This window comes from Macrobrachium nipponense, chromosome 8, assembly GCF_015104395.2.
Source record: "Macrobrachium nipponense isolate FS-2020 chromosome 8, ASM1510439v2, whole genome shotgun sequence".
Classification (NCBI taxonomy): Eukaryota; Metazoa; Arthropoda; class Malacostraca; order Decapoda; family Palaemonidae; genus Macrobrachium; species Macrobrachium nipponense.
Genome location: NC_087203.1, coordinates 60,893,431 through 60,918,697, shown reverse-complemented (window position 1 = coordinate 60,918,697; position 25,267 = coordinate 60,893,431). Strand labels below are relative to the sequence as shown.

At 37.8% G+C, this 25,267-nt stretch overlaps 1 protein-coding gene and 1 long non-coding RNA gene across 3 annotated transcripts in view; both read left to right on the top strand.

Moving 5' to 3' along the window:
* Positions 1-25,267, top strand: part of LOC135222800 (headcase protein-like) — a 101,491-nt gene that overhangs the window by 22,594 nt on the left and 53,630 nt on the right. For both annotated transcript variants that reach the window (XM_064261091.1, XM_064261092.1), the window contains exon 2: positions 23,438-23,531. In XM_064261091.1, coding sequence (XP_064117161.1) covers positions 23,438-23,531 — 94 coding nt within the window. The remainder of the gene's footprint in view (positions 1-23,437; positions 23,532-25,267) is intronic.
* Positions 8,535-12,215, top strand: LOC135222801 (uncharacterized). Its single transcript, XR_010316343.1, has 2 exons — positions 8,535-9,409; positions 11,627-12,215. It is a non-coding gene; the product is annotated as an uncharacterized LOC135222801 (long non-coding RNA).

Genomic DNA, 25,267 nt, shown 5'->3' with positions numbered 1-25,267 from the left:
AGGGACCTTCTTAAAAAATCGAGAGAGAAAGGAAAGACTTTGCTAAGCCCTCAGATAATATCTGTGGCTCTGGCCTAGCTTAAACGACGCTCCTGGGAGAGGGTTAACTGCCCATTTTATCATGCTGCAGGAATTTGCTGTTGCAACCATTTTAGAATTCTCTCTCTCTCTCTCTCTCTCTCTCTCTCTCTCTCTCTCTCTCATGTGTCCCTTAATTCAGGCATGTTTGCTTGATAGCTGTTTTGCAGCAAACATGGCTTCCGTTGCAATAAAGATTCCAAAAAATTCCCCACTCTCTCTCTCTCTCTCTCTTCTCTCTCTCATATCCAAACACTCACCTATTCTGTCATTTCCATCTTCCCCTCACGGGCATCTCCCCTTTGATCTGAACACATGCCTCCGTTGGGTTGTACCTAAGAGTGTTGTTGTTCTTCACTCAGTAATCCTACAAGTCTTTACAGTCTGATTTTCTCAGACCTATTAATTCGTTCAACTTTGGTATTAAACCTCCCGAGAAGTGACACCAAATACTCTTATGGTTTTAAGGTCTTCAAACATAAGAAAGCTTCCAGTCATGAATATTTTAGAATACCTTATCTTGAGACTACATAGGTTTTTCCAATAATCGAAACTGTAAACCTACTAATGCTTTTAGTATGGCCTTTCTAAAACCAAAGTCAATCCTTCAATCTATTTTTTAAAGAATTTTTCATAGTTGTGTATTTAAAGTCAATTTTACAGAGCCTATATATATATATATATATAATATATATATATATATATATATATATATATATATATATGTGTGTGAGAGTGATCTTCCTTCACTTTGGTAAATAAACTGACTGTTAGTAAACTGTATTTCTGAACGTAAAGTAATGCCTTTAAAAGAAGCTACTCTGACCATTATTTACATAACTCAACCAATATTCAGTTTTGGAAACTATGACATTGTAGAGTAAGTAGAAAATGTTCCAGCCCCCACCCCTCGGGGTTTCAATCGAATTTCTTCAGCGTTCTATTTGATTCCTTTTTCTCCCTCCCAGCATCCTTTTTCTTTTTTTCTCTCTTTTCCTTCCACCCCTTCGCTGTATCGATTTGTCGCTGGGAGACATCGAGGGAAGCTTCAAGGTCACTTCTGTCGGGTTCTGGAAGGTTGGTTGGTGGTGTAGTGACGATGCGGGCTCTCTCCTCTCTCTCTCTCTCTCTCTCTCTCGGAAGGTGCTGGAACGATCATGGAACGATGTACTGTGATCCTATCTTCAGTTCTCTTGATCGGATATTCGTTTACTTCCTAATGCAATCTTATCTCTATATCAATTTCGGAAGGCAATTGTTTTGTTATTCTCGTTTGAAATCAGATTCAAATTTTCTAGTACAATCCTCCGTTTTATGGTATCTCGTTAAAAAGGTTATATTCTTTTACATATATGCTTCTGTTTTTCATTATTGGGAGTACTCCTCTGTAAGTTGGGGTTCAGTTTGCTTGCAGATTTCATCTTATTCCGTACGATATTAGCCATCTAGCCATCCTGCTGTGTGTGTGTGTGTGTGTGTGTGTGTGTTCATTCATTTCACCGATAGATACCACCCGCAAGCTCACTTCCTTGACCTCCCACGCTTAATAAGACTAGAGTAGCTTCAATTAATTTCGCTTCAGTTTACCATTAAAAAATAATTTCCTTTTCTATGTAAGAGATGCAACTGTGTAGTAAAAAAAATGAGTCAGAAGGTATAGTAGTTCACAGTGAACGATTCTGGTGTGTATACATACATACATACATACATACATTCTGTGTAGGTAGGTGCTATAGATGGGTAGTAAATGCTCTGGGCTTGTATTCGAAAGGTCCGTGGTGTGATACTTGGCAGCTGCCCACCAACTGACCCAGCTAAGAATGGGTTCCACCGTCAGCGGGTGCGAAGAAAAAAAAGACAAAGGGTTACCAAACTCACCCCTGCAGACTTGAAAATGTGAAGGCTCTCTCCTTCTGGAATCCCCTAGGATCCAAGGAAGGAAGGGTTTTACGAGGACAGGTGTGTGTGTGTGTGTGTGAGAGAGAGAGAGAGAAAACGACAGAAGGAAGTGCTGTTTGCCCACATACCGAGGAAAGGCACTGCTTGTTACAGCATGTGGACTACGTTCCATTGCGCTGATGAACTGATCCATACTTTGAAAATGTGGCGTGGATTGAAAATACGGAATAATGCCGCGGTTCCCGACTGCTGTTGATTTTCATGTATTAATCTGTTGTTGTTGAGCAGAGCAACACCGTTACTTGCTCGGGACAGATGCATAAACACCCAATTTATCTTGCCCAGGATATTGGCAGACACCAAAAGAATAAACAGGATGGTTAGCTACGTGTTGTTTTCCTTTGTTCCTTTGAAAGTTAGTAGCAGGTTATTTTTCTGTTCAATTACTATACAGTTTACTGCATGAATCATCTTTTACACAGTTTATCAATTATGTTTTGCATCTTTATTAACATTAATTAAATCCCTCGATCATATGTTATACATTGCTTACTGAATTCACTTCAAATTCTAATGCTGTATGATTCTTTGGTTCGCACCTCAGTGTGGCTGCTCTCTCTCTCTCTCTGTTTGTTTTTAATTCTGTAACATTCCATACCTGCAAGACACTGACTGCAAAAGCGCAAGACTGTCGACATTGAGAAGGAAACTCACGCTATGTATTGATTCTCTCTCTCTCTCTCTCTCTCTCTCTCTCTCTCTCTCTCTCTAGCATTTGTACGCGTGCGCGCAATTCACTGCTGTAAATGAGCAATTTTGCTTTCTGATTGCGCATGATGTTCGTCATGCGTTTGTGCATTCAAGTCTTGCATTAAACACCAGTGAGAGAGTAAGGCATATGATGATCTGATCCACGACAAATTGTTATGCAAGTGCTACTTTTCTATCCAGATTGGTAATTCTCTCTCTCTCTCTCTCTCTCTCTCTTCTCTCTCTCTCTCACAAATGGATATTTTGATGTGACGACAGTTTTACATAAGTCTTTGTATGTGTGTCTGGCGCGCGCGAGCAGGTGTTGGACTTTTAGCACTAGTGTTAGTGCGTTCAACTCGCAAAAGAGGCTCTGAAGAAAATATATGAAGGAAAACGCGATTGCTGCCTATTGGGAATTACAAAGAGAACTAATTTAAATATACATTGAAAGGGAACTTGATTGGTGTCACACAAAATTTAAACCATGCAACCTAAAGTAATTGCACCTTAAGAGGGACTCCATTCCTTTTCAGAAGGCAATTACAGCAAAGCGAACTACTGCAACTATTTTAAAGGGAATGATGATCCCATCATATAGGAATTATCGCATAGGGAACGACTTGCTGTGACTCGGCTTCAGGAAGGAAAGGGGGAATATCCCGGCCAGCCAGGAACAGGGCACGATAGTATCACAGATGTAATTCAGGTTCAATAGGTCTAATGAAGTTCTGCAACAGTCTTAATTGATTAGTCATCGTCGCAGGTAGTATTTTTATCTCTCTCTCTCTCTCTCTCTCTCTCTCTCTCTCTCTCTCTCTCTCTGTGAGTTACAATTAATTTACGTCTCACCATCATATGTAATGTATTTTTTTATCAGTTTCTTGATATATACATTTTCACTCTACTTGGTTACTCGTAGCTCGCAGTTTTCTCGGTTTTTATAAATACAGTAATTACGTGTAGGTGCAAATGCATGCCTAATAATAATAACAATAGCTCTTCGCTAAATACTTAGCAAAAAGGACTGGAAATATAGCTCTGAATGTGATGCATGTCATTCGCAAGAAGAAACGAATTATGGACTCAATCTGCATTTAGAGGGAAATTCACGCGTCAGAGCTCGTCCGTCAAATATCACGATTTAACATCCTGCAAACTCATGCCGTGACACAGTCATACCAACTGTAACGCGAGTTGTAGTTTGCTTCTAAATTACAGTAAAATAGATAAAATCGATGTCAAACTAAGATGATATACAAAAGCGTAATGTAGACGAAAATGAAGCAGGTTATGTGGCATTAAATTTTCTTGCACTGTAAGACAGAACGTTTCAGCATGTAGGTTTTTACCAAATCACAGGAATGGAAGGATCTGGCAATGTAGCAGCGCCGAGAAAGCGTTGCCACACCGTGGGCACCACCTTAACGGGACTTGTTTTTTTTTTTTTTTTTTTTTTTTTTTTTTTTTTCCGGGCAAGAGGATTAAGTGTTATTTTTAGCTTCCTCTGATGAACTGGGAGATTTGTTGCACAATTCTCTCTCTCTCTCTCTCTCTCTCTCTCTCTCTCTTGCCAGAGGTTACGTTCCTCGCCTGAATGGGGAGACCATACCAAAGTCTTTTAGTCGCAAGATATTTTTATGATCTTGATTTCCTTGTGGCCCTTTAGCCCTCCTTCCTGTAGGTGCTTCGTCTTGTGTCTCGCTTCCTTGTCTTCCTTCATCTTTGTTATCACTGCCGTACATGAATGGACTCATCTCTTCAGCGGAGATGATTCCCTAAAGGAAAGGGGGAGGAAGGAGGCAAGGCAGGGCACAGGGTCTTGGGATATGGATGTTGGGAGGAGTTGTACTATTGGCCCTCCTTTGTCGAGAAATGAGTGCCACTCTATAGTGGCACTGTATGGGAGGATCCGGTAGGCCTTGTTAAAGGGCTTGTGATAGGAAATGGGATGGAGAATTGGAAAGGGAGGGGGTGAGACTGGTAGGAGGAAGGGACTGGAAAATGAAGACAGGACAGAAGGGTAATTTGGATTCGAGGGGGAAGGGTGGGGGGGGGGGGGTTAGGGGGGGGGGGGGGGGGGGGCGACCTATGAAACGTTAGACTAGGGGAATAGATACTAGATTTGCGCTCTCCAGGTGGTAAATGGTGCACAAGAAATTCCGTCATTCAAATGACCCCTTCCGTACTTTATATCGGTTTCTTACGGTGCTCCTCCTCCGAGTAATAATTCTTGCCAAAAAAAATAAAGGCGGGGGGGGTGGGGGGGTGTGGGGGGGGGGGGGGGGTCTCTCACTCTCTCCAGGAATCTATTTTGCTTGTTGATATCGCCACCGCTGCATGGCAAAAGCGATATGAAATTACTGATGGGTTGATGTAATGTGAAACAGCATTACAAGATACTAACAATCACTACTATCACGTGTTCCGGGCACAAGACACAAGATGAGCCTTAGATGGATCATCAGAAACAAACTATTCTAAGTCACAAGAAAGAGCGATTCCATATACAAACTGGTTACAAGTAATGAATTACCTCTACTTGAAGCATCTACCAGTTCTCAATTTTTTTTTTTTAATGATGGTAATCTGTACCAAGAATTATTTCTTTTTCTTCTTTCAGATTTCTCTTACTAACATTTCACCTCTTCATTTCAAGTGACTCGGAGCAGCTTCAGAAACAACACTTTTTTGCAACTTGGTTTTGGGCTGATAAGAGATTCCAATATATCCTTACAGAACAAACACGTTTAGCAGTAAATACAATGTAAAGTACAGTAATTCATAAATCTCTTCTCTCCAGGCCAAACATGTTTACTAGGAAGTATCATCAAACCTTACTCTGCTTGGAGCTTTTATTTATTTTTTCGATTTGTTCACGTAACATTTAGAGGCCGCCCGGAAGGCCAGGAATCAACCAGTAAATGCCAATTAATATCATGTTCTTGTGAGGAAAAGTGATGCACTAAAAGGTTAGCTCACGAATATGTATGTGTATTATGTATATCTAAATATTCACACACACACACACACGCACAAAGGCACTCACTTCTTACTATTTAATTTTTCTATCTTCCTCGTTTTTTCTCCAGTGGGATTTTTTCTCCATATGCCTGCCCCTTCCGCCACCCATTATGTGGATCCCTTTCCTCCCCTTCACCCTTCATTAGCTGCTTAGTCCTACTGTGAATCCTTGTGTCATGAGAAGAAAGCCAAATTAATGAAGGAATCGTTAGGACGTAGATCGTGGACAAAAAGTAAAATCGCCCAAGATATATTTACTCGATTCGCCCTAAAACATTTACACGAATCACCTTCGATATATTTACTCTTGCAGTAGCGTGACTGTAGGGCCTATTGAAGCATATTTGTTCTAACATTTATCTTCTCTACTTCTCCCCTCTGTCGTTGGATTATCCGAATCTGACCAAATTATCTGCAATTATCTTGATTTCTGAGGGCGGAAAAAACCAAATAGATTATAAGCCATTTCTAGGACTAATAACCTTCCCTTTGTTACGGTGAGGTAAATGAGTGTAGCCGGGAAATGAAAAAAAATAATAATAATAGAACTTTTTGTGCAGTAGCCGGGAAATGAGAAAAAAATTAACTTTTTTTCCAATGCTATAAGAGAGAGATAGAGGAGAGAGAGAGAATTACTGCATTATTTCGAGAGGAAGACAGATAATCTATTGTGATTCTGTTTTCAAAGACCAGGTAAGTTTGCATATGGTGTGGAAATATCAAATAAATTTCAAATAAACAGCGGTTATCAAATGCAGTCGTCGAATCGAAGTAGCTTAGGAACCACCTCTCTCTCTCTCTCTCTCTCTCTCTCTCTCTCTCTCTCTCTGCGCGCGCGCGCGCGAGCCAGCGAATCAATAGTCGGCAGCATAACCCTGGCTGACCCAACTCTCGGCTAAGCTTCGAGCAGTTTTTTTTATATTTTTTAAACGTCACATGTAAAAAAGATGCAGTACTATTTTGCTGGGAGGGGATTATTTGCACTTCCACAAACATCTAACTACATATCGATTACAAACATTTGTTAAAATTTTACCTTTCTCTTTCCCAACTCTCTCTCTCTCTCTCTCTGTCTCTCTCTCTCTCTCTCTCTCTCTCTCAGAGTTTTCTTTATATGATTCATTTTTTTCTCTCTCTTCTCGTTTTCTTCTATGCTCTTTCTCATCTCTCTCTCTCTCTCTCTCTCACAGTTTTTTTCTTATATGCTTCAATTTTCTCTCTCTTCTTCTTCTCACACAGTTTTCTTATACGCTTCATTTTGAACTGTTTTCTTTAATGGATTCCTTGCACTATGACTTTTGAAGAAAACTCTGTCTGAACGGAAAACACCCGTTGTTCTAATGAAATTTTGACATTTTATATATATTTTATTACCTCTTTAAAGGGTTTCATTTGTCCAAGGCTTTTAAACCCCTTGAAGCCCAAGGAGTGGTGTTTGACGTCATTACGGCCTTGAATCATTGAGAGAGAGAGAGAGAGAGAGAGAGAGAGAGAGAGAGAGAGAGAGAGAGAGAGAGAGAGAACTATCTATCTTGCTATCTACAGTTGATTGACGTCATCACGACCTTGAATCGTTGGACCAGCCTACGCAATCTTCATATGAATGCCAGCAGATTTTAACCTGTTATATATAATATATTCATGTTTTGAATGTGATCCACCAATACCTTTATTTTTTCCTTTCAACAAAAAATGGCCATACTTACCACTGAAACTTTTCTAATGAAATACCATGAATTTTCAAATATGCTCTTTTAAGGATTATGAGGCCATAATTGAGGAGAAATATTTCGAATACGTGAATGTTGCTTGTTTAGACAATAAAGGATTCTATGGATTTCCTTCATCATGAAAACATTTTCTCATATAACATGGAAGGACTTCTTATTTTTATAAAATCATTATTTTTACATATACTGATATTCAATCTCAGAATATTTCTGCCAAAGGAGAGCACGTCTGATTATGAATAGAACAGAAAAACATTTCTTAATAACCAAATGGAATTAGAAAAAATACCAAACCCTGAGTAAAGGTTGTAAGCAAAACTATTCCATTCCAGAATTCTGTAATTTTTATAATCACATTAAGTACAAAGATTTCCAAAGGAACGAATGCTATTATATACATTGCTCTGATAAATGTCCCGTAATAATTTCTTGTTAAGAACCATTCCAATCCATGATACGATGGCAACTGCAAGGCAATTCTTCACGCAATTTGGCTTCGTGGGGTAATGGAGGTCAAACAAGTACGGGGATTAGAAATTATTCAAATATCAAGTTCTCTTGCACTAATCGTGTATAAGAGAGAGAGAGAAGACGGGGGGAGGGGGTGGATCCTCCAGGAACTTACAATTTCCAAGGAGATTCGGATTTTTCCAGTTCTCACGGGTGAATGATTACTGTAGTATGGTCGAGATGTAAGTCACGTAATGTGACAATAAATCTAAGCCTCTCTCCTTTCCTTTTTGTTTCTTTTGTTACTAAGAGACCGTCTCTATCATGCGGGTCATGATAATTGGTTATCAGTTATTATCAAAGGACAGAGATACCTCACTGTACTACCATGTTTCTAAGCTGGAGAAAGAATAAGTGAAAAGAAAATATTCATAAGAAAATCAAAAATAACAAAAAGTAATGTTGTATATATATATACCCCTAATATATATATATATATATATATATATATATATATATATATGTATACGTATATATATATATTATATATATATTTATATATATTAATAATAACAATTTGTTCACCGCATTTGGTGAGATATATCAGTACCCGAATGCCATCAGCGTATGGACGAACAACAGACACCAATAAATATATAAACAAGACTACTCCAGTATGGTGTAACTTTGTTGTTACCTGTACATGTCAGCTGACACTTGTCACTAAGATTATTACACACACACACACACACACACACACAGAGGAGAGAAGTTGGTGACGGTTTATTTTAACGATACACTGCCACGACAACGCCAAGTGTATTCGTGATGTTCAAATGAAGTTTCTCCCACGTATGGCTCAAAATAAGCCCCCGACGTTTGACAAGCAAAACATTCACACAGTAAGAGGATGGCTCCATACTTTTACTTCTGCTTTCTACCAATCAGCTGTCTCCATGTGTTTAACAAAAGAAGAACGAGGCTCACCGAGGACCAATAAGAAGCAGGTTTTATTTCTTGCTTTCGATTTGGAGTTCGGCAATGGCTAAGCCATCACTAAACACCGCCCTTCGGACAATTTTTCAGCAAAGCATCGATTTTATCGTCCATAGAAATAGAATATAAAATATCTTGCAGCATGCCACCGACCTGGTCATTTTCGGAGGGTTTAGTCGAGTATTGATTATCCAGACATGATAGTCGAAGCCATGTTCACATGGATACGAACGTGCGTCGACTCTTGCTAAAGTGGGTCGCGTGCGTGTGTTCGTGTGATGTCTCTTCGAACAGCTGATATCTAGGGGCGCCCACTACGAGAGAGGAGAGACCAGGGAACGGAGCTGAGAGCAGCTGCTGCAATTGGCCTGTTTTTTCTTAGTTTTTCTTCAAAATTCAAACTCAAAATGGGACAGAGACGGATCCAAGAACACGGTGAAGGCTTGGAAGAGGACAAAACATCAAATCCTTTTAAGATAGAGGTAAGAAGATAGAGTTATCGATGCTCGTTCTTTGTTCTCGAACTGCGCAGTTGTTGACGTGGCCTGGCGCACATCTCAGGGTGGGGCTGGTGAATGTCTTTGTCATGAAGCGATACTTTTTACAAGTATTTTCATCCTTGATGCATTCAAAGTGCACTTGCGAAGCATTTACTTAGATTCTTCCTTCAATGTTATCGAGAAAAAAGTTAGTTTCGTGCAGCATCCGAGAGAAAATCGATTTTTCATGCCAGCTGAGCTTAATGTTATTAAGCCATAAGGTCGAGAATGCAAACCTCGCATTCTAAGGCATGGACTGTGTATTTCCGAGCAGTAATATTTTCATTGTATCAAAGCTCCCTTTTGCCTGTAATATTTCAATCTATGAAAATCACTTTTGAGATTACCTCTTCTTACGAATGTGGAAGAAAGCCGATGGTGGAAATGACGCAGTTGACAACCTAACGGCGAGCTGGCTAGCTGAGGTCACTGGGAACGCGATATGTTCGAATTTAAATCCGGTTTACGGGGTGTCATTGCTGATTTTTTTCTCAACCATATTGTCGATATTCTCAATGTTAGAAAATTAATCGGCATGTATCAGATTCCAGCTGCCGAATTGTGATGGGAAGGAATTGGTGACAGGTTAGATCCGGGGACGACCAAAATGTTCCCCTACTCAGTTTTCTGCTGTGGTTCCAACCTCTGCCTCGTGTAGCAAAAGATTTTGTGAACGTTAGTTTCGGTTTAAGCCAGAATTTTTTTTAATAAAAACATTAATATCAATGGTGTGTAAGTCTACCAAGTGCTTTATTATACAATTTTTCCACTTGAAAGACCATCAGTTGTGATTGACTCCCTGCGCTTACTCGCCTCTGCCGCTTTCATCTCTCCTCCCTCCCCCACCCCCTCTGCCTCTTTGACTCTAGTCTCCCCCCTTCTCCCCCTACCCCCTACCCCCTTCATCCGGCCCACCTCTGAAACTATTCTGGATTATTCTCGCTTATGCCCCCAGTCTCGGTCATCCCCCACCCATCTCCGAGGATCCCCCACCCTTTGCAGACTCTCTCTCTCTCTCTCTCTCTCTCTCTCTCTCTCTCTCTCTCTCTCTCTGTGTGTGTGTGTGTAGTGCAATATCACCACAGTTCCATTCTGCAGAATATTACTTGTGCCGTCTGACTCTCAGCCCTTTAAACATTGGAGGTTACATTACCTAATGCAATACTTAACCTTCAAGGTGACTGGCGAGTATTCCCCCCCCCCCCCCCCCCCTTTTTTTTATTTGGAGGCAGACAGAGAAGTAGAATAAATAGCCGACGTTTAAGTATATTAGTATTCAGTTAAGATGGTTTTCGATTGTTTAGAATTCAATACTGGTATATAGCTTGAGGTCATTCAACATTTCGCTGTTACTCTGAACGATTCTGAAAGAGAACGACACTGCCTGTCATTAGTATTCCAGATTTGTCATTGCCAAAAATAATGCGGTCCCTATGAATTTACAGTCGCTGGTCAAGTCATGTGTGCGCCGTTTTTAAGTAGAATTGAATTCGCCTGTTTTCAAAATGATTGACAAACCTTGGTGATGCAATTCTAAGGCAATCGTTATCATCAATGAGTTGTGGTAATTTGACGAAGTATTGATCTTTTCGAGGTTGGTTCAAACCCGTTAGGTTGTATCAAATGTAGATGTCCTGCATATGGAAGTGGAACATAAGGGAGCCCCGTGGCGAAGCATTCATGATACCCCACTAACCAGGCCGTGTCATCGCAATGTATACAACAGTAAACTTTATGACATATTTGAGAAATTTAACAGTAGCTACAGTGGGGGTTTGACATGATTAAACAATTATTATGGATTAGCTATTCTCCTTTAATCGCCAACAACATTTACAGTAATCTAGTATTACTCGTATCCTGTAATTTCGGGAGGGGTTACTCGGGTTTTGGACTGTCATCCCCCCCCCCGCCCCCCCCTTTAATAATGGTAAAGATTAATACACATTTGCGTGGTATGTGAATTTTGTTGAAAGTTTAATTTTTGGGATGGTTTCTAATTTCCTTCATGCCAGTTTTATAATTTTTCAATTAAGACAAAAAAATATATATAACAAAAAAACAGGAACCCTTTATTTGATATTTCATGTGTTCGTATTCATTATTTATGTTGTGTCCTTATGCTGATAATTTCTTTTAAGTGTCTGTCTTTTGCTACAGGTATCACTACTCTTAATGGGATCTTACAGCCTTGTTACTTAAAAAGGTTTTTAGGATCATGATGGTGAAGTTAAGGGATTGTAGCAGGGTGAGAAAAAGACGAGTGAGTGTTGCAATCTTTAGAGTAAGTCGAGTCGAGACCGTTCGAATTCCGAGGGTTATGCAGAGACCATCCTTGCCAGAAGAATTTTTTTGTGACGTTTCAATGAGGCGGTAATTGGAAAAAAAAACTTCAATGGATATTTTAAACGCACCCTGTTTTCCAACAAGGTCATCCGTGGGTCGGTATTTTACAGTAAGAGAAATCCACTCTCGTTATATCTTTTTATGTAACACTTGTCATTGTAATAAGTCCAGAGCAGAAGTCTGGTTCAAAACCTTTTATTTTTTATTTATTTATTTTTTTACCAGTAAACATGATTGTTTATTTGATGTAAAGGTCGGGCTAATTATATTGAAAGTAATAGTTGTGATTCTCAATTCAGTATTCAACTGAAGTAATAAAATATGTAAAAAAAAAATTGTCAACACTGTCTCAAGAGTTTCGATATTTTTTTGTCAAAATATAATAAATTTATTGTTTCTTTTACTCAAACTTTTACTCAATTTTAATCTTTATCAGTAAAATACAATAATGTACTATGATAGCTAGTCCAAATGAGAACTCTTATTTTCCCAATATGAGTGTTAATGATTACTGTTGTAGTTCAGTGATAGAAAGTGAGAACATAATACTGATTCAGCACCTTAGGAACACTGTTGAAACTTGTGCCAACTAGACTGTAGGTGAACCGCGTCCCTCTATCACGTTATTAGGATGATGTTTTTTCCCTGCATTTTTTCCCTGCATGAAACTTGTTGCCTTCGTTCATAACAGCCACTGGTACGCTCATAATTGACACTACATTGTAGAATTATGTAGTGTACAAGCGCTGTTTGTGTCTGTATTTAATAACACACCTATTCAACATCTAACAAGGGAAGGGGGTCACAATACTAAATGGCTAAGACGAGCAAGAAGATTCAGAATTTTTGGAAAACGACACCAGTTTTGAGGTAGATGAAAGAAAAACAATGGATATTTAATAGTTATTTTTTCAAGTGAAGAGAAGTCGATAAGCTGTTTCCTGCAGGTGAGAGATATCCATGGACGATGTGAAACAGTTATAAACTGATACTGTGTACAGTTCAGTTTATCTTTCTGGAATTAGTACTGAGAGATTGAGCGAGGTTGGTTCGTAGTAGCAAAAATACACAACCGAGATCCTTTTGTTTTTGCAGGGTATTTATGGGGAAAATTCAAAATCCAATTAGAAATTTCTTTATTGCAATGCCAGCAGCACAAAATAGCTGGCGGTCATACTTTTTACACTGCAGTGGCAATGGCGAATGAGCTAGCTAAAACGTCTTTCTGGTAGGTACCAGTTCCGCAGGTAACAGACATCTGGTTGGTTATAAGTTACAGAGTTGTTCAGAGACAAGTCGGTTATGATTGATGTTTAATTTGAATGCTTCTAGTACTAATGAAAAGCCAAAGATATGTAGCAAAATAATAGTTGTTAAAAGTGTTGGCAAAATTAGTTCTGTTAGTGATACCAGTGTCCCATTAGTGTTTCAGCCAATTATATTTTTCTTGCAAAATGAAGCCAATAGATATTGGAAGTCAATTTTTTTTATCATTACAGCAGACAATATACATTTTTATAATGGTGCTTATTGATATCATGGAATGGTATACCTTTCACTGAAAGAGGAACCTTTCCGGAATATCCAAAGTGAAAATAATAAAAGGAAGAACCAATTTAAGTGCTGGTAGTTTCATTCATGTGATTCTGTCTCCCAACGGCTAAATGACTAATATCTGTAATGAGTATTATAAGAGCCATCCGGTGGTGTTTTTACTTCACTAATGTATACATATATACATGTGTGTGTGTGAATAAAACTTGTAATCGCTCAGGTAGACAGCGTAACAAGTTGTACACAAATTACAATAAGAATTCTACGGGATCGTCACTCTCTCAATGAGATGCAGATACCATGAGTAGTGGGCAACAGTATTCCTGAGCGAGTGGTAGGCAACTATCCTTAACATATTCAATTCATGAAGGCGGTATACGCGTTTTTAAAGTTCTTGCAATCTAGTATATAAATCCACATGTGCACATTATCCTTACCTGTAGAATGAAATAAAAGCTGATGCTTAAATTATATATGGCCGCTATTGCTAGGAATTTTACTTATCACTACAGCTAATGCAATTTCATGTTGCCCCAAACACTAGCATACACCATTGGAAGGGCTATTGCTGCTGTTACTATCGCACACATTGTGGCATATTCAGAATTGATTAACCCTCCCTCTTGGCTCTTCCCTCTTCTTAGAGCATCCCCGCCCTAAAACTATAACCTTGAAAACCGGGCCTGGTTTTGTTACAATAGCCAAAGAAATTTAATGAAGTTTCCAGCTGTGATGATGGTGGTTACACCGGTTTCAGAGTTTACAATCGTAACTGGTAATGTATGTAAAAATAAAAAAAAGCCTTGTAATCAAGGGGGAGATAATATACTCGGCCTTTAACGGCCAAATACACATGTTGGCAATACTGGCATCGCAATAATGCCTCGCCTACCTAAGACAGACTGAATCAGAAAACGACAATATGTGTAATATATATATATATATATAATAAATATTTATAATATAATATATTTATCTATATATATCTATATATCTATATCTACATATAATATAAATATATATATATAGATATATATATATATATATATATATATATAGTAGGTAACTTCATAAAATGTTTTTAGCTTTTTTCTTTTTTTTTTATTTCATACGAGTTTTCGTAATGAATGGCTAGTTCATTGAATGACTACAGGTATTACAATAAAATAAATCTGACAGTAGGTAACCATTACAACTGACTGATGCTGTCTTATTTAGTTGCTCCCGTAAACACCACGTAAATCAAAACATGACATGTAAGAGTACTGAAAACCCCACATTTCAAATAATTTAAGATCGCTGTAACCGGCTCTCTCTTGAAGGGTATAAGTGACGTTGACAACACTGCTGGCTCGCTCAAGGTGACTTTCAATATAGAGTTCCAGATGTTACCATGTGCAACAGCAACGACTAAATTCCCCCTCCCCTCTCCATTTAACTGAATGGAGACTGCATTCTAAGTAACTCTAAGAGTTACAGTATGAAATTATGTTGCCGCTTTCTAAAAGAAAAAAAAAAAAATTGCAGAAATGCATTGTTTTAGTTTGAATGTTGGCACCCATGATGCTTTGTTTACTTGGACGACTGCCAGGACCAGCGAGTTGCCACATAGTATTATCTATCCATTTAAGCGCTCTAACTCTGAATGCATCCTTGTCTTAACAGTTGTACGCCCTTGTCTGTACTAATTTCACCCCGTGATAGTTTCATTCGCTTTTCTTATTATTATTCACGCTCTGATAATCAGTTTTACCGGTTTTAGAAGGGATAAATGTAACGGTTTGTACAACTAAAAGCGAAAATGAATGGTACATTGGGTAAAATTAGGAAAAATGTTGGTCTGTGAATGTACGCTACATTTACGCTCTTGAAGAGGAAAATTTCAGGCGAGGGCGTCTACAATGGTTAAGAATTAAGATAAAAAATTTATCGGGAGAACTGGAACGAAAGGTCAAATAAAAATAGACCAAGTAATCTTTCATCGCTGTAATCACATAATACATTTTTAGCACAACTCCCACCCAGTGCAAATTTATAATCGTTCAAAAATGGAGGTCACATGGATCGCTAAGATCAGCAAGCTGCTATTAGAACGGAAACTGTAAGTTAGGAGTGTGTATACAACTGATACATCCCTAATACGTATCTGAACTAATCCATTACCACTGATAATCGTAGTGGGCTTCCAATGAGTTATATATGAGGACTTGAATATCCGCAATGAGCGAATGAAATGTTTGGCCTTTAAGCCTATGTGAATAATGATTAAATTCCATTCTCCTTCCCCTTCGGTCAACGCACTTGCTCTGGATGACTATCGGGACACGATGCCTGAGAGAAGCAAAGTTGGACGTATTTATTAAGGTTCAATAACTGTCATTATTCTCTAGTAAGATTCGAATAGACTTTAAGAAACCTTGTCCATAATGCCCTTAAAAGAGCTTTCACATTTTCTCAAAACCAAAATTAGTTAAATATAAATTTAATTTAGCCAGAAGATATAAATTCATCGAATCAAAATTGAATTAATAGGGCGAGGGGATTTATGATGGGTCTGGAATGTTGCTTTTTTTTTTTTCCTTTTAGATGTGTTCACATTTTTCATTTTGGCTTACCTGCATCTGTTTTAGATTGCTGAGGTCATGCAAATATTACAGCATGCTCTCCAACTAAAAGAGAGAAACCTTAACATATTCAATATCTTACTTTCACTCTCGAAGCTGCAATATTGAGATGAGGAATGTCCTAGAAAAAAGGCGAATGAGAGAATTCCTTCGGACATCTTGTAGAAGAAAATATCAAGGCCCATAATGCCTAACAAGGTGTTATACAGTGTTTTTAAGGCCTTGTTATGCTGAAGGATAGTCTTTTAGAGTTTGTAAGGTTTGTCATAACATAAGGGCTTCAGGGAAGCGCTATATTTCGGACAAAATAGAGAATCACAATAAGTAACAAAGATTGGGTATTACTAAATCCACTTGGATTTCTGATGTTTTACTATACTATACATGAATTTCAGCATGATTTCATATTTTTATAATTTTTGTTATATATTCTTACTCGGACAACAGTTGTCGAAGCTTTCTAACAAGCTTATGGTTCTTTGGTTTGTGATATATAAATCCTTTATTTTTAATTAAAGGGTAATAAAAATGCAGTTGGGCGTAAGAATGTCCCCAACAACAGTGTCCAAAAAGAACATTCTTATGGAAGCCCTTCAAAGCACTTAATTCGAAAACTTACCGAATGGAGATATCATCATGTTATGTACACGGAAGTAGATTGTGGTTTTACGAAACGGAATGTACACCCCACCATCGTAATTTTGAAACCGAGTCGTGGAACAAGGATCATTCCAAGTTATTTTCATTTTATATATTCTCTACTGAGGCCAGTATATTTCGCACCCAGAACATCTACGAAATGACTCCGGCATATACGCTATGTGGTAAGCAATATTTAGATAACGTGGAAATACCTGCTAATCTTCTAAAGACACATTTGAGCACTGTTTACCGAGCCATTGCATATGCAAATTGTAATAAATAGCTAATTAATCAAAGACGAGTTAAAATATTCTTTCTCGAAACCTCTGAGGCTCTTGCAGCAGCATAGTGGTTAATGTAAACATTTTTATCATTATTCATAGAATCATGTATATAAAATTTTTGACATCTATTTCATATGTCAGGACTCAGGATGAAAACATCAAGCTGTTTTACAATTTCTCTCTCTCTCTCTCTCTCTCTCTCTCTCTCTCTCTCTCTCTCTCTCTGTCTATATATAGTATATATATATTTATATATATATATATATATATATATATATATATATGTATATATATACATATATATATATATATATATAATATAATAATATATTAAAGTGTATGTATTGGTGTCGGATTGTTGTATATTTATATATTATATATATATATATTATATATATATATATATATTAAATAAATGGTTATGCATAGCACATACGTACTAGTTCATTTACTCGGGTGTTCCCCTTTCACATCTCAAATGAATGGTCACCCTACTCTTGTATATTAGGTGGCCCATTCCCAGACTGGCTTGAATTTATCTTTGGTTATTTATGAAGATATTTTCCTTTCTCTCTCTGTAAAAAAGATGTAACAAGACCCTTCCCTGTCAATAACTAGAACCAGGCGGAAATTTAACCTGAATCCACCAGACCTTGCAGTCAGGACCATTCCCTAACCTAACTGCTGCAACACCAGTGAGCATAGACGAGGCACTGCAACAACGAAGAAGAATTTGTAAGGAAATAGAAGGGGGGGGGTTGCAATTGCAGGAGTGCCCATACACAGGGAAGTTTACTACGTCATTGTTGGCCAGCCTTCTCATATGAGGTGTATATATGAAAGAATAACTGCTAAGGCTTGAAAACGTGTGTTTATCGCCCATTTCTCTTCGTGATCTATATCATAACTGCTCATAAAGTATAATATTTCTAAGCTATATTCTCCAGGAATGTACTACATACGATACTCTCTCTCTCTCTCTCTCTCTCTCTCTCTCTCTCTCTCTCTCTCTCTCTCTCTCGTTACCATTAAACGATTTCCCCAACTCGATTTTCATTTTCGTTTACCGAATACTATTTCCCTCCCACCCATCCTTTCTCCCTTCGGTTCCATCTACTTAGGACGCCGCCTCTCCTCTTCCCTCTCCAACATCATCGTCGCTTTACGAGAAGGGGAAAAGGATAAACCATTATGATGGGGATAGAAGTTATGGGGGAAATATGTAGGAGAGAAAATAAAAGGGAGGGAAGGGGGGGGGGGGATGGGAGGGCTGCCAAGGGCGTCCTCCACCGGGCGTTGAAAATGATGAGATGCTTTACTCAAGGTGGCCTCCTGTGAGATGTCATAAAATGCCCTAAATTAGGGAGTAGGAATTCGGAGAAAAGGGGTGATTTACCAGAGGCCCGGATATATAAAAACTTAATTATACAGTAAATAGCTACACAAAACCTAGTGAGATTGGACGAAGTAATTGTTAAATACTCAGGATTTTCATATTTTTATCCCAGGATGACAGAATTCCATTTACTTTTTATATCGATATTCCAAAAATGCTTTATTTTGTTTCTCCTTATTTTTGTTTTAGGCAACTCTAAAAGACTTGGTCTACCTCTGGTTAAAGCTATTCAGTGGCATTCCGTGCAATCCTTTAATAATCATAATTTAGGAAATATATGTTGTCTGACATCTAACGGTCCTGATCATAAGAAAATGAAATTCATAGTAATGAAAAGTTAATGGAAGCAAATCGTTTGCATAAGTAGTTTTTGGCTGATGGGTCATTCCATTGTTGCAATGACATTTTTCACCTCTGATGAGGCTCGTCTGCATCCCGCCAGCTACTGGGATTACCATCCGGGAAATTGAATAAGTTGGGAAAGTTGTGATTTCCGTCATTCAAATGACTGGAACCAAATTTTTATGCAACGATGCAGAAAGTCTTATTCCTGTCAATTGAACAATATGGCCAAGCTAGATTATCTTTGACAACCCGGATAATGAAGTCAAAATAATTTAACCTCGAATCGCATTGCATTATTGCAGTGTTATTTACCACTGACTGAATAATGTGGGACTGCAGTGTGTGTGCGCTACAGACTGACTATTCACGCTACTGAATGGCCCCCTCAGATGCTAGGCGAGCTATTCCGGAAAGGGAAGAGGACCGCGCAATGGGTCGGTCCCAGGATCCCTAAATAACCCCCCACAAAAAGGAAAAAAAATGAATCTTGTTTCTGACGTGGTGCAGGACCTTCATTGACTCTACTGAAAAATGAGGAATACCTCAGCATTGGCCGCGTCACCCTGGGCATAACAATTGCAATGAATATTATAGGTATCATCCATCTATGTGAGAGTAGCTGTATATATATTTAGCAAGGAGCTATTTTGGACAATATGCAACTCAAATTGGAACACATTCCCTTTGTGTGCTATCCAAACGGAGTTCGGTGTGGAGGACTGTGGAAACGTGTAAATCCTTTGTAACCTAATTCCATAAGACGCCATGTCATACATCTTTACACATCTACGGAACCAAGAGGCGTGTGGAAATTCTGAGAAGGAAGATAAACTCTCCAATGGCGACACGCAATATATAAATCATTTAGCTCAAACGGCCTAATTTACCATCGATTGATGGGAACGAGATTTGTGCAAGACTGTATATGATACACAAACACCTTTATGCTTATTTTCGTCCATGTATATGTCCACAAACACAAGCCTGAAATGTGACAATAAATGAGCACCATGAAATTTCTTTTCATGAGTGAAATCACTAGTTTGACCACAAGCAGACCACTTAGGGTACTCAGCAAATCTAGTCCTACTGCGAAGTCAGTCATTTGACTGATGAATATTATAAGCTTATCAACGTTAGGAGGTTGACACCATAAAAAAAATAAACACACACACACACACACACACACACACACACACACATATATATATATATATATATATATATATATATATATATATAGATATATATATATATATATATACACACATACATACATACATACATATATGTACGTATATATACGAGAGAGAGAGAGAGAGATATTACATGTATGTATGGTAGAGCTGGTAACTCCTGCAATCAGTTTTCTCAATGTATCTGAACAACAATTACTGATAGACAGTGATTAAAAATTTTTATTTGATGCCGGAATATCATGCGAGCGTGTAACTAGTGAACTTATTCTGATCCAAGCTAATTCGGGCCCAGGGGTTGTGAACAGAAACCAAACCACCCCAACATAGCAAAGAAGGGGTTATGAACCGCTCGACGCCAAAATTCATGACTTTTGAACGAAACATGTTAACCAAAACCTACTCGCAGGAATGCGTTTGGATCCAATCCCACACATCTCAACCTGAGATTATTTCTTTTCAAATCAAATCTGGCATAAGTATAAAATAAATTCTATAAAAGTTACACAAAATTTCTAATGACAAACGATTATGTTGAACTAAGTTGATCCAAAACCCATGAAGGGCTCAAACATTTATGCATGAAAAACGACCCAGAAAACAACGCATCCGCAAGATTTCTTGAGAGAGAGAGGCCACAGCTGTAGTTCTATTCTAAAAATAAGTCCAAACAGAGGAGGAGGTGGGGACGTTGTTGGGGGGGGGGGGGGGTGAGCGGCGCATGGAGGGAGGAGTCCCATGGTAACCAACTGCCACGCAACTTGCTGAGTCATTGACGTCATCGAGATCCCTCTCTTTCCTCGATTTAGTGTTCGCCCAGTTGCACATAACTGGTGCACTTTTTCCTTCTTCTTCTTCTTCTTGGTGAGGTTTACGTTAAGGACAGATGTATATATGTCTAGTTGGCATTTATTTTTATTAATAATGTGTGTGCTACTATGAAAGCAGTGACCATTATTACACCCGACCAGAACCGCGAGACTGCGACTGAGAGGTCATTTTATATATATAAATAATTATGTGCATGCCTGGGTGCACACTGCACTCATTCGTACTCTGCATCCACGAATGAGTTTAAGGGACGGACCTTCAGCAGTCCAATACTATTGAGTGTAATATATTTTTCATTTAGATCCTTACCTGCAAAAACGAACTTCCATACTCATAATTATAAATTTTACTTGACTGCAAAACTGGATACAGACATACTTACACACATCCGTGTGAACATACAAGAATGCATTCGGTGTGCATAAGAGTTGCAAAGGGCTAACTGAAAGCTAATGAACTTGAAGCACATAAAATCAAAAACTAGTTGTTCCATAAACATTGTCTTGGCTCACAGGTTAGCTACTAAGGCAAAATAATTTTCGGAGCCCCGAAGCAATTGGGGCATTCGCAGTCTCCACAGTTTACGCAGCAAACTTTCTAAAGAGTCACGGTTAATATGCAGCTTAGAATAAGCAGTGGAATGTCAAGAACTACTCAGAAGATAACAATTTCTGGATGCTGTTATGGAGGTTGCGTTAGTTCCTTTGGGGATTTATATAATAAGCATGTTTTTATCGAACCCAAGCATAAGCATAAAATTATTACCTAACAGAAATGCAATAGTGAAATGTCTAGGAACTAACAAAACCTAGGTATAAATTTCAAAGAACAATAAAAGCCCAATGATTATATGTCAAAGAACAGAATTGCATCGGTATACTTGCCCAAGCATAAAAATGTGAAGGTATGAATGCCATAAAATAATAAATATGTGGTACACATGCGAAAGCCTGAAAAAATGTAAAGGGATAAAATTAGGACGCATGTCCTTACAACTTACGCCTAATTAAAAAAAAATCCTGTTAACACTTAACGGCATATAATATGACGAAGCATAATGCTATTACGAGAAAAAATATATTGAATGCCTTGCCTTTGTTTGGACTTAGCCTGGTATAAAGTGAAATACATTTTGGGTGTGATGGACTGCTGTTTCCTTCCCCTACTATACAAAGCTCCATCAGCGTATTTACAAGAAAGCTTGCGCCTTTAGAAAGCTATTTTACTTTACGTCCAGCAATAACAAATAAAATAGGCAGAACATTATCGATTAAATGTAATATGCACAGCATGTAACAGGACACTTACGGGAAAAGAAGGAAAAAAATAGTAACAGTACACTGACGGGAAAAGAAGAAAAATATAAAGTATCAAACCAAAACAGGAAATGTGTCGTGAACATCGACAGCCAACATATGATGAAAATGTCTGAAATGAAATAAGTCGCTTATATCAACTGGTGTGGGAGCGAGGATTTTCCCAGCCATGCGCTTTTGTTGAGGAAAAAAAATCTCATATACTAACTACACACTGAAGGACATCATGACTCCAAGGTCAATTCTAGGAAAAGCTTTACAGATCAATATACACGTAAACAGTCGGCAGATTAGCATACTCATCCGGTTTAACGCAATCCACAGGTGTCCTAAATGTAAACAGGTACCAGACGCAAGTGTTCAATGAAAGCGACATACATATTATACAAGTGTTCGTCAAAACACTTGTCCCCACTAGCGAGCTCACAGAGAGCTTTTTCGAAAAACTATTTTAGGTTGCAAGACAATCTTGACAGAAATAAAAACGGGAAAGTGAACTATTAATCATGCCTAGTATGTTGCGGGAACCATAATTTACCGAGAACCTTGAGTTTGAAGAGCACTCCAGTAAAAATGTCGTGTGTGTTTTGTTGTGATTAACCTTGCACCCACGTCATCAGTAAGGCCTACGTCTAAACAAATTAATAAAACTAAAGTATAGGATGTTCAGATGATTAATTTGGCATAACACGATAGTTTTGAGGTAGAGTAAGAGGGTACTCTCTGAATGGGAGATCTGGAAGATAATACAAAAACCAGATAATGTGTCATGCATTTTGGGTTGCATTGCTCGTGGATGATTCGTATGATAAAGGGAAGCCAAAATCAACTACGAAGGACTTTCCAATGATTAGTGTGCATCTTGCATTGCCCTGCTCAGTTACGCAGTATTACCCTGTAATTTAGACAAAACTTTCCCGGTTTCCTACACTCATTCTAAAACTTTTTCATTTTAGCCAAAGTGTAATTGAATTTACTGAAATACATCACAACTAGAATATTGTTGTCATTTTTTTTTGTTATACAGTACATTATTTTTCGTCTTTGTATTTTTTTTCTTTTTAGTTCTGAACGGGAATTAAGGTACAAGTACAGCAGAAAACAATCTTTTATATATATATATATATATATATATATATATTATATATATATCTATATATATATATATATATATATATATATATATACTATACTACATACATACATACATATACCGACGGGTCGAATAAATCTCAAGTTCCTACACAACCGTATTTCTTACCATTTTCCTTTGAGCAATACCTATAATATATATATATATATATATATATAATATATATATATATATATATATATATATATATCTATACATACATACATACATACATACTATGTGTGTGTATACATTTCATTGTCTGACAATTATTGGTTAATCAATTTAATCTCTTTTTTTTCCAGACATGGTTCCGGTGGAGGACTGTTTGCAAGACGTTTAGACTTCAGCAGTTTCAATGCTTTGCCGCGCAACAAAATCAACTCGTATCACATCAAGGTAGGGAGCAAACTCGTGTCAAAAAGAAAGAAAGAAGTGTTGTTTTATTTTATCAATCCTATTGATATCAACTGTTCGTATTTTTGTTTTTTGGTTACTTTTTCAATTTCATGCGGTATGTGTTTTGGTCAATTAATTTTTTCTTCCTTTATTTTCAATTTTATCATCTATTATTCCTTACAGGCAAAACTTAAAAAAATAGTTCACAACGCGGGTTTCCTTTTATTCATGCCGTAACTAAGTTCTTAATTATTAATTACAAATGAGCGGAAATTGTATTAAAACATTACCATCGCCGAAGAAGATCCGAGAGAATGCGAGATCGAGATCCCGTAGGGCGCCGCCCTCTTAACAAGATGTCAAGGTAACCCCCGTCGTGTTATGGAAGTGACTCTTCGCATAGATAGCGAACCAACGAAGTGAGAAAGAGAGAGAAAAACCAAACCCAAAACAGACAGACTTTGATGAATAACTACCCTTCATTATTTTGAATCAGAACGAATAGGGTTTCCCTACGAGAATACGAAACTCAGAGCGTCATTTTCAGAGTTTAATGGAGGACATTTTGCATGCTTTTAGGATGGTAGAGGGAATTGAAGACCTGTTATGATGTATATAGGATGGGACAGACTCGCAGAATATAAATAAAAGCTTCCATCTGGTAATCCTTCCCTTTTAAAAGAGAGATTCTGAAGTGGTGCTGCTGATATGATGTTCTCATTTAAAAGTGAAGACACTGAAAGGATTTTTCAAATACTATAAAAAATGACTAGTGAAATATACTTTTTTCTATCTCCTTTTTTAAAAGTTGAGAGGAATTTAAGGTATAACTTCTTTCCAAAAAGTGCAGTCAACTTTGTGACAGCAGTGATAGCAAGTGCTTAAAAGAAATGCTAGTTATGAGGTCACTGAATTAAGATAAGATAATATGTAGACACAGGTAGACGTATCAGATAAGTCGGTGCTAGTGAGGGTTTACTTCTAGTTCGACAGAGCTGAAAGTTTCATTATTGCCAAAGTGACTTTGATTTCAATATTGTACCCAGAGCTTAATTATTAGAGCCTAAAGGATCACTTTTGTATAAAATGAACGGTGAAATTTAATAGGTCAAAATTTCGTTTACTGACTTTGTGTCCCTGCACACTTCTACATATCTTTACTTTGTAGTAAGATCTTTCACAAATGGGTTTTTTACCTACATACTATTAAATGATATAATTTGAAATGGGTATTTTTTTTTACCAACTGTGGTTTTATGTTTTATTTGTGAGAACAACACTGCACATTATTTCTGTATGAACCTCCGTGAAGGTTATCATTATTATTAATAAGTACCCAGATCGCCGCACAGTCCAATATTATATATATATATATACTTCGTGGTTAAGCTAAACCACTGTGTTTTAAAACTTGACCTGCATCCTGCAATCATAATTTGTGAAGAAGTCCTCGACGTAAGCAGTTCTGATCTCTTTGGATCCCGACCGACAAAAGGGTATTTGTTTCCCCTCATTTTCCTTTACAGGGGAAATAAACCACCTTTTGGAGGTCCGTGCGTAGAGGTCATAATGGCTTATTTGTGGTAAGTAAATGCCAGAAAAGGACGTTTTGTGTGTGCAATTACTGGTACCGGGAACCCCTCGGGGTTTGTGAAGGTAGAAGGTATACCTCTATTTTAAGATTTTCTTTTTCTTTTAGAATTTTGAAGATTGTGTTACCACCATGTGTAATGGAA